The 16,468-nt window shown below is 34.2% G+C and overlaps 1 protein-coding gene across 1 annotated transcript; it reads left to right on the forward strand.

Moving 5' to 3' along the window:
- Positions 1 to 8,560: 8,560 nt before the first annotated feature.
- LOC121972438 (probable protein S-acyltransferase 22) lies at positions 8,561 to 9,818 on the forward strand. The gene is made up of 4 exons (XM_042524107.1): positions 8,561 to 8,639; positions 8,861 to 8,989; positions 9,086 to 9,166; positions 9,504 to 9,818. The coding sequence occupies exons 1-4, from the start codon at positions 8,619 to 8,621 to the stop codon at positions 9,816 to 9,818; spliced, it is 546 nt and encodes a 181-aa protein (XP_042380041.1). The 5' UTR covers positions 8,561 to 8,618.
- Positions 9,819 to 16,468: the final 6,650 nt, after the last annotated feature.

Consider the following 16,468-nt stretch of genomic DNA (forward strand, 5'->3'; position numbering starts at 1 on the left):
CATTTTCATATTTATGCATAATTAAAAATTTATTGCATAAAAAATTTAGGTTGCTGATGTAGTTGACCATTCCACTCATCAAGTTTCAGAAAGATTGATGTGGATAGCTCGCGGGCCTAACAAGCAAGTACTAAAATACTCTAGCTATTTGATTGATGGGGTTACTTATGCTACAAAAGAGCGTGATGCTATACGAGTTGTTCAAAACTCCGGAGTAAGCTTAGTTGCAAAGACAATGCAAGTTGCAAGTGCAAAGGATAAAAATCCTATTGTGTCAGATATGGTTTTTTATGGAGTTATAGAAGAAATATGGGTAGTTGATTACCATAAATTTCAACTTCCAATGTTTAAATGTAATTGGGTGGAGCATAATAACGGCATTAAAGTAGATGATCTTGGTTTCACATTGGTAAACTTCAATAGACTTGGATTCAAATATGACGCTTTTATCCTGGCAAGCCAAGCAAAGCAAGTATTTTACATTGAAGATCCTGAAGATCCTTTATGGAGTGTTGTACTTGCAACACCAAACAGAGACTACTTTGAATACCTAAAGGGCGAAGAGTTAGAGGACACTGCTATCCACTATCAATGTTTTAGTAGGGGGTTACCATCAATGGATATTGACGGAGAAGATGATAATGAACCACCATGTATTCGTGAAGACTGTGATGGAAGTTGGATTGACAATATTACAATTTACCTATGAGGATGAATTTGTGGACAATATTAATATGTTATATTCCTCACTTTAATTCGAATCAGATATGTTGTGATGTTGCTGCAAGTTTCTGCTTTTATCTTTTATTTTTTTTCATACTGTTGTGAATTTGTTGGTGTAAATATATCATCTTGCTGTGAGTTTATGCATGTTTCTAACTAAACTTATGTTGATCAGTCTAAGTTGTTACAGATCAATGGATTCTACTAGAAAGAGTAAGAGAATAGGGCAACTTGCAAAGTTGGACAAGGGTAAAGAAGTCATTACAGCTGCCCGTGAAGAGAGTTGCGAGGGTGATAAAGTGTTGGATTCCAAAGACACTATCTCCTCAAGAACTTCTAGAGGTCGCACACAGTTGGATAAGATTACAAAGCAAAGAATGCAAGGTATTAGAAATGAGGTGTCATTCAATAATTTTGGACAACCGATAGGACCAGCTGCTGTAGCCATGCAAAGTTACATTGGTGTCTTGGCTCGGCAAAAGGTTAATATTAAATACAAGACATGGAAGCAAGTCCCAATTGCTGTCAAAGAATTAATATGGGAATCAGTCAATGTAAGCAAGTTAGCATGTTTTAACAATTATAATATTTCACTACTAATGATAGATATATTTTATGTTTGTCTTAATTAATCTTATTAATGTTTTCCACTTATTTGATGTACAGTTGATTTATAATGTTGACTCAAAGTGGAAAAAGGGATGTTTGAGGTCTGCAAACAGTAAGTGGAGGCAATACAAGACCCATCTCACCCAAAAATTTATTTTAAGCAGGCGTGACAAACCTGAGGAGTTGAATGAGCCACCTGTTGGCTTTGAAATTACAAGAGAAGATTGGCGTGCGTTTGTCATTAGTCGCATTTCTGAAGATTTCATTGTAAGATTCTAAATTTTTTCTTTTGAAACTATTCGATCATAATTCATTATGTATTATTCAAATTTGATATGTCGCCTGTTTGAAATAACTAGAAACTCAGTGATCAACAAAAAGAGCGAAGGAAAAAAAATAGATATCCTCATCGACTCTCACGCAAAGGGTATGCACGCTTTGCTGAAGAAATTGTAAGTATTTTTAAAATATATTTCCTCTAAGAACCCTCTAATTGATTCACATTAAATTATTTCACATTTGTTATTTGATTTTTCTTTGTTGTAGGGGACTGAATTATGTGATGATAATGACATCAATAGAGCTATTATGTGGAAGAAAGGACGCGCCAACAAAGGAGGAGAGTTTGAAGGTGAAGATTTGGTGAACACAGTACACAAGATTGTAAGTAAATTTTCATGTTCTTCTGATAATGACTTCAATATATCTTCTAGTTTTCGAGAGTAAAGTTGCATGCATGCATACCCTTTGCGTGAGGAAGCCAAGGCAAGCAGTGCAATGAGGAGTTTAACAGCCATTCCTTGCATAGCTTGAATTCTCAGTACTAGAGCATGTATTGAGGAAGTAAATGGTGAATGAATGCATTGAGAGCTTAGAGGTGACGGGTTTATATAGAACATATGTGGATTTACTAGGTATCTAGGTTTGAAATGTTCTTACTTGGAGAAGAGATCAAGTCGAAAAGTCTATTACATGCAGTGGTTTCCTTTTGCTGCAATCAATTAATGGTGAATGCATTGAGAACTTAGAGGTGATAGCTAGAGTTTCTATAGAACAGATGCAGATAAATCAACCAGGTTTGAAACGTTCTTGGCAGTAAGCAATTTGTAAGCTTCAGTAACCCAAGGGCCAGTAAAGTTGTTCCCCAGACCACTGCTCTGAAGCTTCTATTATGTTTTCCCACTTAATTGGTGACAAATAAAGCTCCTTGTCTCCTTGAGCATTCTCTTTGTGCTGTTTTAGTTTGAATTAAAGCATAAGATTCATGAATCGGAACTTGAGAGGTTGGGAACAACTTTACTTTTGATTATTCTTTCCTGCAACTCCAGACAATTAGCTTCAATTATGTGGTGGTCCTCTCTTTATGGGTTTGTGTAGTGAAAATTTATTAAAATTTTGTCATTTTATTAAACTTGTAGTCAATTGCTCAATCAAATATGTGCCTTTTTTAGAACTGTGCAGAAGTAAATATATGATTGAATGCCAAAAAAGGAAAAAATATTTCAAAGTCAACTTCATATTTGTTCAATATGACTTACTAAGCACTTGACTTGAGCTATCACGGGAAGAACCGGCCTGGACATCAGTATTTTTTAAACCAATATTGCATATCCTTGGTAATTATCCTTGGTAAAGTACTGATAATTCTTTTTAATGTTGCATTACAGGATGAATATATACAGCAAAAGAGGGAGGGTAAGCTGCAATGCGAAGGAGCAAAAGAGGATATTCTTACCAAGGCACTTGAAACTCAGGAATATTCTGGGCGTGTCCGGGGTATCGGAGGTCATATCAACCCAACAATCTATTTCAATGTTGGTAGAACAAGGAAGAAATATGATGTTACCCTAGATATAATCGCTGAGCATAAAAGGGAGCTGAAGGAGGCGAAGATGCAAATTTTAGAACAAGATGTACGCATCCAAAAACTTGAAGCATTAATGCATAAAAGGGGTGCATGGGACAATTCAATTGATGACAAAGGCAGTTGCTCGGTGAAGTTTCATCAGAAGAATATTGAAGAAGATGACGTACAGATTGTAGGTAAAGACGAAGTTTTACAGGTAAAATACAAGTTATAGTGATATTCATTATTATTATAGCATTATAAACTAAATATAATCAACATGTTTTTTTTTTAATATTTTAGGGTCAATCAGTTGCATTGACATTGGAATCTTGCTCAAATATTGTTGCATATGGTACAATTGTTTGTTTCAATGGCATGGAAAAAATGCTTCATGGTATTCCATTTCCCAAGAATTGCATTCGAGTCTCCATTGATCAAGCAGTGGACAAATCCGCTCCTTTGCCATATCCAATTCCAAGTGAATGTGAAGTAATTGGTGATGCCATAGGAACTGTTGTGGCTTGGCCTGAACAGCAGATTGTGAAGCAAGATGAGGTATATGAGATATTATATTTCTAATTATATTGTCACTTTATTATTATATTTCTAATTATATTGCCACTTTATTATTATTCAACCTAGCTATCTAACTTGTTTATATTTGAAATTATTAGAAGCCTAGAAGGAAGAAGTTTGAACGAAAAAAATCAAAACCTACTTTGTCAACAAGTGTCCCAAGAGCATTACATATGTTATATTGTTACAGTAAGCATGCTCTAGATGGAGGAAAATGTATATCAATGTGCTTAGATAATGAAGTGTTTGATGAAGATTGTGAACTTTTTCTTGACCTTGAGGACATCAATTCTTTGTATCATTTGGAGTCAATTTCAGGAAATTTGATCGTTGCCTACATATGGTAAGTAAGTTTATTTAAGCAATTTCAGCAACTTTTTCATCACATGTTTGCTTCCCAATTTTAGCAACTTATTATGGTTTATTGTTACAATTTCACCAACTTATTATGAGTGATCATTATTTTTTAATCCACATGATTGTTTTGTATCTAAATTTTATTATTTAGTATCTAAATATTATTTTCTCAGTTGCAACTGCATTGCTTTACTTATGCTGGGAAATTACTGCATTGCTTTATGTTTGCTGGGAAATTCTAATATCTAGCAAGACAGAAAATCCCTGATTTGAACTGCAAGAAGTTTACTAATATTGTTGTGTGAACAAGTTTACTCTTGAAAAATTCAACTTCTAGTAATTTTCTCATACCATGTTATTCTCATTAAGTTAATAGTTCATCATTTCTATTGAGAGGTTTACTAATATCAATTGATGTGGTACACTTTACATAAATATAGCTCATTCATTTTCAACCGGCCCTTAATGTTTGCCTTCTGCCATTTGTTCTTCTAGACAGGAAGTACTTTGCTCATATCTTTTTTCTTGTATATTTTTAAGTATCTTAAATGTGCTTGTCCTCAAGAAATAAAAGAATTTGCATGTATACATTTCTGGTATGTTTAATATGCAAGACTGTTCATAGTAAGTTCTCATGTATGGATGTTACTATCATCAGCCATAACTTAGTGTTATGAGTGATCATTATTTTTTCCAACTTATTATGAGTGTTTTGTATCTAAATTTTATTATTTAGTATCTAAATATTTTTTTTCTTTGCAATGATAGGTGTCTGTATAAAAAGATGGTGAAAGATACCAAGACAAAGAAATTCAGATTTATGAATCCTCACAAACTCCCATATCTGGCAAAAACGGCACAAGACAAATCAGTTAAGCTTGAAACCCTGAATCAAAGGGCAACTCTTTTAGCAGATAAGCTGACAAGTGCATCAACAGATCAACTAGTGTTAGTGCCATGTAATGTCGGGTAAGCAAGAAGTAAAACATCACTTTCAATTGCTTCCTTTCGATAATTTATTCAATTTTATGATCTAATCCTATGTATTTGCCTAGTTTCCATTGGAATCTTAGTGTTATTGAACCTTACAAGGATGCTATTTACTTGCTGGATTCCCTAAGTTGCCGCATTCGCGATGATGATTCAAAATACGTAATGGAAATGTGAGTTCAGATTTCTTTTAGTAAATATTTATTATAATAAAAATCTTATTTAACAAATATTCTTAACGTATGAAGGGCCTTAAAATTGTTTAATTCAACCAAGGGAAGGAAAGGTAGGAAAAATGTTAAGTGGGAAGTAGTTAAGGTATGTGTACTTTTGTTTAACATATATTGTAATGTGTATAATTTTCATTAACAATTTGACTCTAATTACTATATATAGGCTCCTCAACAACCGGATGCGAAACAATGTGGTTTTTTTGTGATGCGATTTATGAGAGAAATTATTGAAGAAGTTGAGACTATTGAGAGAGATTCGCTACAATCAATAGTAACATTATTTAGCTTATCTCAAATTATTTGACATAAACTATTTAAAATTGCAAAGTGATCAGTGTTGATTATTTTTTCCATTAACATAAATTGTGTATGCTCACAGTTCACAAAAATAGGGTACTCTCGTGAACAAATTGATGAGGTTCGGTCCGAGTTGGCGGAGTGCATACAAGATCATATTTATGAATAGGTATGGAATGATAGTTGCCATAATTCTATTTAGATTTAAGTTCATGGAATGGTGGTTTTTTTTGGTGGAATCATAGTTAATGCCAATTTTTTTGATGCAGTGCATAGTTACCAGATCGACCTTGAGCAGTTGACCCCAAAGAAAAGTTGTCACTGAAGTTTAAAAACTTGTGAAAATTTTTAGTGAATGATGATGTTTTGTGAATGATGATGTTTTGGAAAAATTGTCACTTAGGTGAAAGGATGTTTTCTGGATTAATATGCAAGTACAAAGCACTGTATTATATGTTATTCTGTAAAGTTCTGTCAGTGTAAATTATCTAGTTTCTTTATCTAGCTTTTGTTCCACTATTGGGTTTGTTTTTCTAATAATTACTCGTGCAGCAAAATATTGAGCAAGAAGCTGTAGATCTTATAATCAGGTAAAGTAGAAAAAGTTAACTACTTCATTATGCTTTCATCTTAGTATTTGTATATTTGATTTGTCTTCTTTGAACCAGCTTCAAGTCAAAAAGCCAGATCCTCTAGATAGCTGTTAAAAATAAGGTATTATTTGGTTTGTCAGTGATCTTAATATTTGGTAATATTTGGTCTTTGATGCTCACGACAGAGTTCCAACGCTGCATGATTACCTTGTTCAAGCAGATTGCTCGCTGCCTCAGTAGCTCGCATTTTCAGGTTTGTTTCATCATTGATATTCCTTCTTTTTAGTGTTCTATATTAAAAGGAAATACTAACTGTCAATGAGATTGTTATCCTCTTGCTTGAACATGAACCAAAGTATATAAATTTGACCTTTTGATCTGAAAGTATAAAAAAAAGTTAATTGGATACAAGTTTTTTATTTTTTTTTTTGCAGTTGCATTTGTTGTATTTTCATATGTTTCTCAGTGAACTTCTAAACAATTCTTTTTTCATTAATTTATTAAGGCTTATTATAAGTTTCAGTTTGATGGTGCAAATTATTTTCTTTTGTAATCCATCTGTTTCTTCTTTGGTTTAGGAAAGTTGAAGTGAATCCCTTGATAGCTGTTTCATAGGTTTGTTCCATTATTTTCCAGTACGTACTGGAATCACTATCAATAGCCCTCAAGGACTGTTTACAACCTTGCAATCAAATTAATTGGACTTATAATCTAATGTATGGTCATCTGGAGCATGAATATTGGAGGATTCATGAATGACTCTTCAGATGATGAATGTATGTCATTTAATATTGGTTAATGTATTTATTTAGATACATCTTGAGTATTCCCTATAAATACCCTATGTATTTAACAATTCAAAGATGAAGAAAATCAGAAGTAGTTGAACACTAACACTTGGACGCCAACATTTTTGAGTTGGCGCCTAGATTTGACCATCTAACAGACACGGCTAAAGGATCAACTTCTATGAACACCCTTAATAACTTATACAGATATTTGTGAACAATTAGGTTGGTGGCTATCATTTATCCTCCCTTTTTGTTGTTTTTTCCATGTACCCAATGCAGCTTTCATTTCAAAGGTTCCAAGCTGATGAACAAGGATGGGTGGACACAATCAAGTCAGTGCGATTTGGAGGAGCTGTCAGGATTAGTACCATGGATTGGCTTGGGCAATCTCAATATTTGCGTCAAACTGTCTTCTGGCCTTCCCTATCATCTGCAGTATCTGAGGTATACTATGCACATTTACCGTGAATTTTCCTTATTGAGCTTGGGCTAGTGACGGTTACGAATGTATTTTATTTCAAGAACCGTATAAGCAAGTGTTCGTGCATCTAGTTTTATAACAATGCACTTCGTATCTTTGATCTAAAAAGCTTCTGAAACAAGTCATCTTCTCCAAGCATATATATTGGCCATGTTAAGTGACACAAACAAGATCTAAAACCATGTGTTTAAGGCATTCAAAGCTATTGGCCTCATCCGGTGGGTGGCTGTTCAGAAGACTGCTCGTGAGGGGATGCAGTGGGTTTCAATTGGCAATGAGGTGACATAGTAGGTTTCAACCGACAAAGAGGAACACATGAGGTGTTAAAGGCGGCAAGCGGTGGTGCAGTTCATAGGAGCATACCAGTAGTTTTGTTCTTTTTCGTGTGCCAGTTGGCAGATGGAATGAATTTTTTTTCCCTGTGCCAACCAGCATGGACAAAATTTAAAACTTCGAGGCTTCTAAAGTTGTTGGTCTCTTCCTGATCAATACTTTTAATCTTCCATCTTAACTAAGGTAATATTTCTTCGCCATTTCGTGTTCTGGTGTTTGGATTGCTATGGATGGAGAAGTTGTGCAATAATTCAGAGTGATGCCACCGTTGGGATTCGAGGTGATAAGTTGCAAATTTCTAGGCTAACCAAAACAATGTGGGTGCTTCTCATGTGGTGTGGTAGGATGTCTTAAAAAGAATAGGACAGTAAGATGAGTAATTTACTTTTTTTGATTGCTTGATCAGATGGCCTTTGGACAAATGCATAACCATAAAAGATGGATAATTCAGAATATTGGTTATTAGGGAGAAAGGTGATAGAGATCTCATTTACGATGAGCCACACAATCTTTTCAAGAAAATAAAGTTCTTATGTGCTTTATATTAACTTGGTTTTTCTCTAATGATTTCTATCTGTTTGTATTGCAGGTTCTAAAATATAGTAAGCATTGTAGAGTCTGTGACAAATGCGTTGATGGCTTTGATCATCATTGCAGGGTGAGGGTTTTCTCCATTCACAACCTTATATGTTTTGTTATCTTGTAGTAATATGCAGTATTCATCTTTCCTAGTAGTGGATCAATAACTGCATAGGAAGAAAAAATTACAAAAGGTTCTTCATCCTCATGGTGTTTGCTCTTCTCTTGGTAAGCACAAATATTTCCTACCATTCCAATAGTTGTATTCATTAATCATAGTGATTGACACTATTTTCTTAGTGTAGATTTATCATCTGTGTGCATCAACTTAGAAGATACTATTTTCTTAGTACGTGAAGGACCTGATACATAGAATGCATTTTATGTCAGGTCCTTTTCATTCTGATTGACTATTGATTGGTCTCCATGCTTTGTGCACCTTGGGCCAGCTTATTCTGCAGTGGGCTGTTGGGATGCTTGTGCTGATACTGTGTTTTGTTGAGAGAAGGAGATTTTCTGCTGAAATTGTTTCAAAGCTGGGTAGTAGCTTTTCCTTGGCACCCTTTATCATTGTGGTGGTGAGTACTCAGAAGAGAAAATGAATGAAAATCACACATCATAATGAGGATTTTTCAAGGTTCTGATACTAATTTGATAATGTCTCTATAATGCAGGCTGTGTGCACTTTATTAGCCATGGTTGCTACTCTTCCAGTTGCACAACTTTTCTTCTTCCATATTCTTTTAATAAAAAAGGTACACTACTTTCATATTTCTACTTGTGACACAGCAAACACTACCAGTTACACAGCTCCTACATTTATATAAAACAAACCTATGTATCCGGTCAAATATCTCTATTTCAAGGAATATATCTTTTATATTTTCAAATTCTTTGCATTCATCCATACACTGAGCATTACTGAAACTTATTATCCAACTGAACTATTACAGCTTGTTATTTAACTGATAGATTTTCCATAGTGGAAAACAAATAGTAGAATTTGAACGATATGGTGTTGTTTATTCATCAATTCTGGAGAAAATTGACACTTTAACTAGCTCATGCTACTCTACATGGATGCGCTTACAGGGAATCAGCACCTATGATTACATTATTGCTTTGAGGGAGCAAGATCAGGAGCAGGAGCAACTTGCTGTTGGTGGGCAGCAAAGTCCGCAAATGTCCCAAGTGAGCTCTTTTACTGGACTAAGCAGCACCAGTTCTTTCAATCAATTCCATCGGGGTGCATGGTGTACTCCGCCAAGATTATTCCTTGAGGATCAGGTATCATACTTTCATTATTTAGAAAGTTATTGTGAATGTAATTTACCATGGTTAAGATTATTTTTGAAAAACCTTTTAATAAGATTTTTTTTACTGTACGAGGCAAATCCATTTAATTAAAAGTTTTTTTTTGGTAAAAAAGCCTAGTTGTAAATCTTTATCAGCACTTCATTCATTTCTCCTTATTCATCATTATCGTATTTTTGAATAAAAATTGAAATAACAAATGTAATCCACTTGCTTATTGTACACTTGGTTCAATGGTTAGCGAACTTAGGTGTGTGCTGTTTGAATTTTGTTTTCATGCATTGACCTCTTTAGATGATTTGTTTCTTGTGAACCTATTTTGAAAGATGCAATATATCTTTTAATATGGGTAGTTAATGTTGTTATAATTAACCCGTTTTTATGGAATTTCGTGAACTAAGAATCTTGTAAACTGCATGCGATTTCTTATTCAAGCTCTCGCTGGAAAGCTAACCAAAATCAACTTAGTTGATCATTAGCTATTCATAAATTGAACTGCATTCACATTTCCATTGCCAACTTCTGACTTCTGAGAATTTGATAGTAGGATAATGTCTACAGTTTGTTAATATATATATTTCCATGACGCATGGGTGTTGGAAGGGAATAGAATGTCGTCCTCGATTTTGGGACTGTGAATGTGTCATGTCAAGTTGAACTTTTACCTTGCTTCAGCTCAATTGTGTAAATAATTGTCAATCTCATGGTATAACTTAAGTTAGATTCTATTACAGAAATTCTAGTTCAAAATTAATTCTAGTTCAAAATTAATGTCAATAGCACTCGTTGCTTTTTCACGTTCGTTTAAAAACAATTGAGTAAAATGCAGCAGAATATAAGTTAAGTAAAAACAATTGCTAACACAGTTTATTTTTACTTGGTTCGGAGTCTACAGCACTCCCGCTTGGTTAATATATATGCTTAGAACTTGTAAAGACAGGTCAAACATTAATATGCTTGGTTAATATATCCATCTACAGCACTCCCGCTTTTTCCTCTAAATATGATTTTCATTTAGCACAGAACTAATGCCAATTTTTTTATTTTGATGCAGTGTTTAAAGAGCTTGAGTAGAAGTTGGCCCTAAAGAAAACTTGTCAGTTACGATATAAACACACTTACGGTATGAATTACATGTATATATAACATTGACATATTATTTAGTACGAGATTTACATGTATGAAAGTTTTCATACAAAATTTCTTGATTGCCTACAACCCCAGGTGTGCTGATGACAAGTTGAAGAAGATGGCTCTAAGAGTGATAGCTGAAAGCCTTTCAGAAGAAGAGATTGTTGGACTTAAAGAAGCAATTCCATGCGATGGACACCAACAACAGCGGTTAGTCAATGATGAGGTTTTGTAAAACTTGTGTGTTTGAAAAATTATTGTCATGAAGTTAAGGATAACTTGTATGATACAAATTTAATTTGTGGATCAATATGTATACATTTTGTTTGTATAATATAAAGTTTTATTTATTTGTTAAATAGTCTTATTATAAAAATGATTGTGGTTGTGGATATTCAATTATATGTAAATTTTGAGTATTTTTTATAATTTTTGCTATTTAATTAAGAAAAACACTATATTTTATAAATTTAAAAAGACAACGTTTTTAAGTAATAAAAGACAACGCTTAAAAAACAATGTCTTTGAGACCAACCACAACGCTTTTAAAGCGTTGTCTTTGATATGTGCATTTTTACAACAGCATCTTTAACAACGCTTTTTAAGAACGAATAGACAACGCTTAAAAAGCGTTGTCTTTGTGACCAACCACAACGCTTTTAAAGCGTTGTCTTTGATATGTGCATTTTTACAACAGCATCTATAACAACGCTTTTTAAGAACGAAAAGACAACGCTTAAAAAGCGTTGTCTTTGTGACCAACCACAACGCTTTTAAAGCGTTGTCTTTGATATGACTTTCTACAACACCATCTACAACATCACTTTTTAAGTACATACGACAACGCCAAAAAAGCGTTGTTGTTTAGCTTTTTTCTTGTAGTGTGATTTTGAAATGATCATTTTTCAAATGATTTTACAAATAACTTTTAAGTTTTAAAAGATTTTTAAAATGATTTTTACAAGATTTTTCAAATAATTAAGTTTTAAAAGATTTTTTTTTAAATAATTTTTCAAAGATTTTTCTAATAATTTTAAATGATTTCTTAAAAGATTTTTCAAATAAATTTTAAAAGAATTTTGAAATTAAGTTTTAAAGATTTTGAAATGATTTTGAAAAGATTTTTCAAATAAATTTTAAAAGAATTTTGAAATTATTTTGAAAAGATTTTTCAAATAATTTTGAAATGAAGTTTTAAAAGATTTTTAAAAGATTTTTCAAATTGATTTTAAAAGAATTTTGAAATTATTTTGAAAAGATTTTTCAAATAATTTTGAAATGAAGTTTTAAAAGATTTTTAAAAGATTTTTCAAATTGATTTTAAAAGAATTTTGAAATTAAGTTTTAAAGATTTTGAAATGATTTTGAAAAGATTTTTCAAATAAATTTTAAAATAATTTTGAAATTATTTTGAAAAGATTTTTCAAATAATTTTGAAATGAAGTTTTAAAAGATTTTTCAAATTGATTTTAAAAGAATTTTGAAATTAATTTTTAAAGATTTTGAAATGATTTTGAAAAGATTTTTCAAATAAATTTTAATATAATTTTGAAATTAAGTTTTAAAGATTTTGAAAAGATTTTTCAAATAAATTTTAAAATAATTTTGAAATGATTTTGAAAATATTTTTCAAATAAATTTTAAAATAATTTTGAAATTAAGTTTTAAAGATTTTGAAATGATTTTGAAAAGATTTTTCAAATAAATTTTAAAATAATTTTGAAATTAAGTTTTAAAGATTTTTTAAAAGATTTTTCAAATTGATTAATTGATTATAGAATTATAGTTATGAGTTTAATTTGAATTTTAAATTCCTTAGTCATCTCACCCGATCTAAGTTTTCAATCAGGTAATTCTATAATTTTTGTGAGATGAATTGAGGTTCAATTTAAGGGTTTGGTTTAACTTTGTGTTAGATTTAGATTTAGTTTTGGGTTCAACAAGTAAACATTCTTTGGATAAACTTCTGGGCTATGGTGAGTCACAAGGAACTCATTAAAGTAACCATGCCTTCGAGGTTTTCCAAATAGTCCTACCCACTGAACTTAATACTAAACCTTGGTCTAACTAGTTAGGATCCATTTAAGGGTAGCTTCGGTCAGTTCCACTTGGCCAAATGCACCAGGTCGAAGCCATATCTTCCTAGACATGCGATGCCCAAGCTTCCCTAACGTACTATCATCCAAAAACTTCACCAGTACCGTGGGTCAAGTTAAACCTCGCCCATTTATCTAACCTTAATTACCCTGCTGGATTGTCTACTCTTGTTTACCCATTTCGGGTAGATTAAGTTCGATTACCCAGTCGGGTAATTTAGTTGGGGGTGCCAGCTATTCTGGATCCTCCTTCTATTGACTTTTGAATTTTTGAATTTTAATTTAATTTTAATTTAATTTTAAATTTTGAATTTGTAATTTGAATTTTGAATTTAATTTAATTTCGAATTTAGAATTTGTAATTTCATTTTTGAATTTTTGAATTTTATTTTAATTTCCAATTTTGAATTTATAATTTGAATTTTGAATTTTTGAATTTTAATTTAATTTCGAATTTAGAATTTGTAATTTGATTTTTGAATTTTTGAATTTTAATTTAATTTCAAATTTAGAATTTGTAATTTGATTTTTGAATTTTAATTTCAAATTTTTAAATTTGAATTTTTTAATTTTGAATTTTGAATTAAGTTGGTTTGATTAATATCGTTTTTCTTTTTGCTCCCCCTGAATCATGGCCTCGATATGGTCTATCGAGGTAGTGTATTTGATCCTTCGGAACCCAGTATTGGCCAAGTCCAACTTGATTGATCAATTTGGACTTGGGGACCCATGCTTGGACTACCTTTATATTATTTCTATTAACTAATGATAAATACGATTTGTATTTCATTTTGGTCTTAAATCCAAGTTCGGCTTTGTTGTAAACGGCTCGCTGTTTTCCAAGAATCAGATCCAGATTCTTGGAACCCAAGGTGAACCGTTCCAACGTGTTCTTGAGTTCTTTAATTTGAGCTTTCAGATTGGAATTTTCTTCGTCAAATTGTTGGACTTGAGTTGAACTTCTAATTTGAACTGACTCAGTTAAAGAACTCGAGTCAGTCGCTTCTTTAAGGGTTGTTACCTCCTTTTGGAGCGACTTAACCCGGACGTTGGATTTTGCCAACTTCTTAAGCAAGTATGGAATTAAATTTTGCGAGTCATCTAAGTTAATACTAGACATTAAAGCACTTACAGTGGTTTTGGGTCCTTCTTAAACGGATACGGATCCATGGCTTCGCTCGGACTCGGTGTCTGATTCGCTCTCGATTTCTGAATCGGACTCGAACTCGAACTCTGTCTCAACAACATGTGCTAGTACTGGTAGAGCGAGGAGGCTTGCTTGTTCTTCTTCATCGGATTCAGATTCGTCTGATGACTCGGACCATATCGCCTTCAACATCTTTTCCTCTGTCTTACTTGTACCTGCAGCCATCGTAATACCTTCCTCGGCTGAAGTAGTATTATTCTGCTCATCTAATTCAAATAAATCATTTATTAAATTATGCTTACTTACTTGAGCGTCGGAAGTACCTTCGTGTAGCTCAATCAATTTTTGCCACAACTCTTTCGCACTTGTGAAGGGGCCGATGCGGTTCAGTTCTTCATCGGTTAGGATGCATTGTAGCATGCAGGTTGCTTTGGCATCGGCTTCAACTTTTCTCATTGTGCTAGAATCCCAGTTGATGCATGAGATAAGTTTTCCGGTGACGTCACGTGGAAGTTCGAGTCCGGTCTGGATGATGATCCACATCTCGACTTGCGTCTTGAGGTGGTATTCCATCCGGTTCTTCCAATATCCAAAGTTCTCGCCAGAAAAGAGTGGCGGTCGGACGGTGCAGAATCCTTCTTGGAATGCCATTTTAAAAGAACCTTGCACAAAAAAATAGCAAAAAAAATGTACCAGGACTTGATCCTGGATTAGCAGTGCGGTATGGAAGGATAGAAATAGAAGTTCACAAGTTTCGAGAAAAAAATAAAAAATAATAATAAAATATTATTAAAAAATATTTTTTAAAAAATATTATTTCAAATTTTGCCAAATTCAATATTTTATCAATACAAATAAATCGTGAAAGGATGAAAATGAATTTTTTGAAAATAATTTTGGAGGGAAAAAATGAAAGGCGTAAGGTTTTATTTTTACCCTATAAAGACGAAAAAAACCACAAAAGAAATGCTTGAATGGTGGTTTCACCTATTCGAAGCGACCCCGCTCTGATACCAATTGTTGGATCGAGATGCGCTAGAGGGGGGGTGAATAGCGCTCGTGGCTATTTTGTACGTATCGAAATCGAAAACAGCATTAGAGTAATTAAAGCAGCGGAATTAAAAACAAACAAACACACAGAGAGAGACACGAGAGATTTTACTTCGTTCGGAGCCTAAGGCGACTCATACTAAAAGGCCCGCGATCCTTGATCGCTTTCCGTGGGCAACAACTATAAGCACGTTAAAAAGATTACACTTATGAGTACAAAAAGCTATAAGTATAATACCGACAACAAGAAATGCTAAATTTGAAGCTTCGGGTCGTCGGGCACTTGTAGCAGCACTTCGGAACGTCTTTTGGAGCAACACGTTGATGAGAGATCACTTGGTATTCATTGTATTGAAGTGCTGGTCGAAACCCCCTTATAAAGGGTGTTCAAGGCGCCTTGAAGGCTGTTCAAGGCGCCTCCATACTGCCTGGTCTTCCGCGTGGATCAAACCTGACCTGGTCGAATTTCATCCATTCAAGGCGCCTTAAACCTCACTCAAGGCGCCTTCTACCTTCTTCAAGGCTCCTCCAATGGTGCTTCGCAACCAGCTCATCCTTTGCACCCGAGGCGCCTCCAAGCTCCATGGAGGCGCCTCGGACACTGTTCATCCGAGGGAAAACTACCTTATTTTGTACCTGCAAGACTTGTTAGTCCCAAACAATATCCTGCAACACAAAATTAGCACACAATAACAGTATGAATAATAAAAGAATGTTTATGATAGTCTCCAGACTGTCCGGGTCTGACTTCGGATTTCCAACCGGAAACCCTAGGTCGACCCGACGCCTACTGTTCCCTCTACGGGGAACGCGTCCTCACCTACTCCACTCAGGAGAGATTACCTGATGCCAATCCGGTCCTCCAGACCGACTGGACTTTCCGCCTAGGGTTACCACCCCCTAGGACCTAGGGTTACCGCCCCCTAGGGTTTTTCTCCACCTAGGGTTACCACCCCCTAAGACCTAAGGTTGCCGCCCCTTAGGGTTTTCCTCCACCTAGGGTTACCGCCCCCTAGGACCTAAGGTTGCCCCCCCCCTTAGAATTTTCCTTCACCTAGGGTTACCGCCCCCTAGGACCTAAGGTTACCCCCCCATAGGATTTTCCTTCACCTAGGGTTACCACCCCCTAGGACCTAAGGTTCCCCCCCCCCCCCCCCGCCCCTTTAGGATTTTCCCTTGCCTAACCGTAGTTAGGACTTTCCTGAAACCTCATTTAACCACGTTAGATAACAAGGAATCTTAACTTTGAATCCCTTTGCCATTATCAAAATTGAGGTTCGATCGTCGGATGCTTATTGCACCAACATAATTAAGAGTAG

The sequence above is a fragment of the Zingiber officinale genome, chromosome 4A, assembly GCF_018446385.1.
Source record: "Zingiber officinale cultivar Zhangliang chromosome 4A, Zo_v1.1, whole genome shotgun sequence".
In the NCBI taxonomy this organism is placed as follows: domain Eukaryota; kingdom Viridiplantae; phylum Streptophyta; class Magnoliopsida; order Zingiberales; family Zingiberaceae; genus Zingiber; species Zingiber officinale.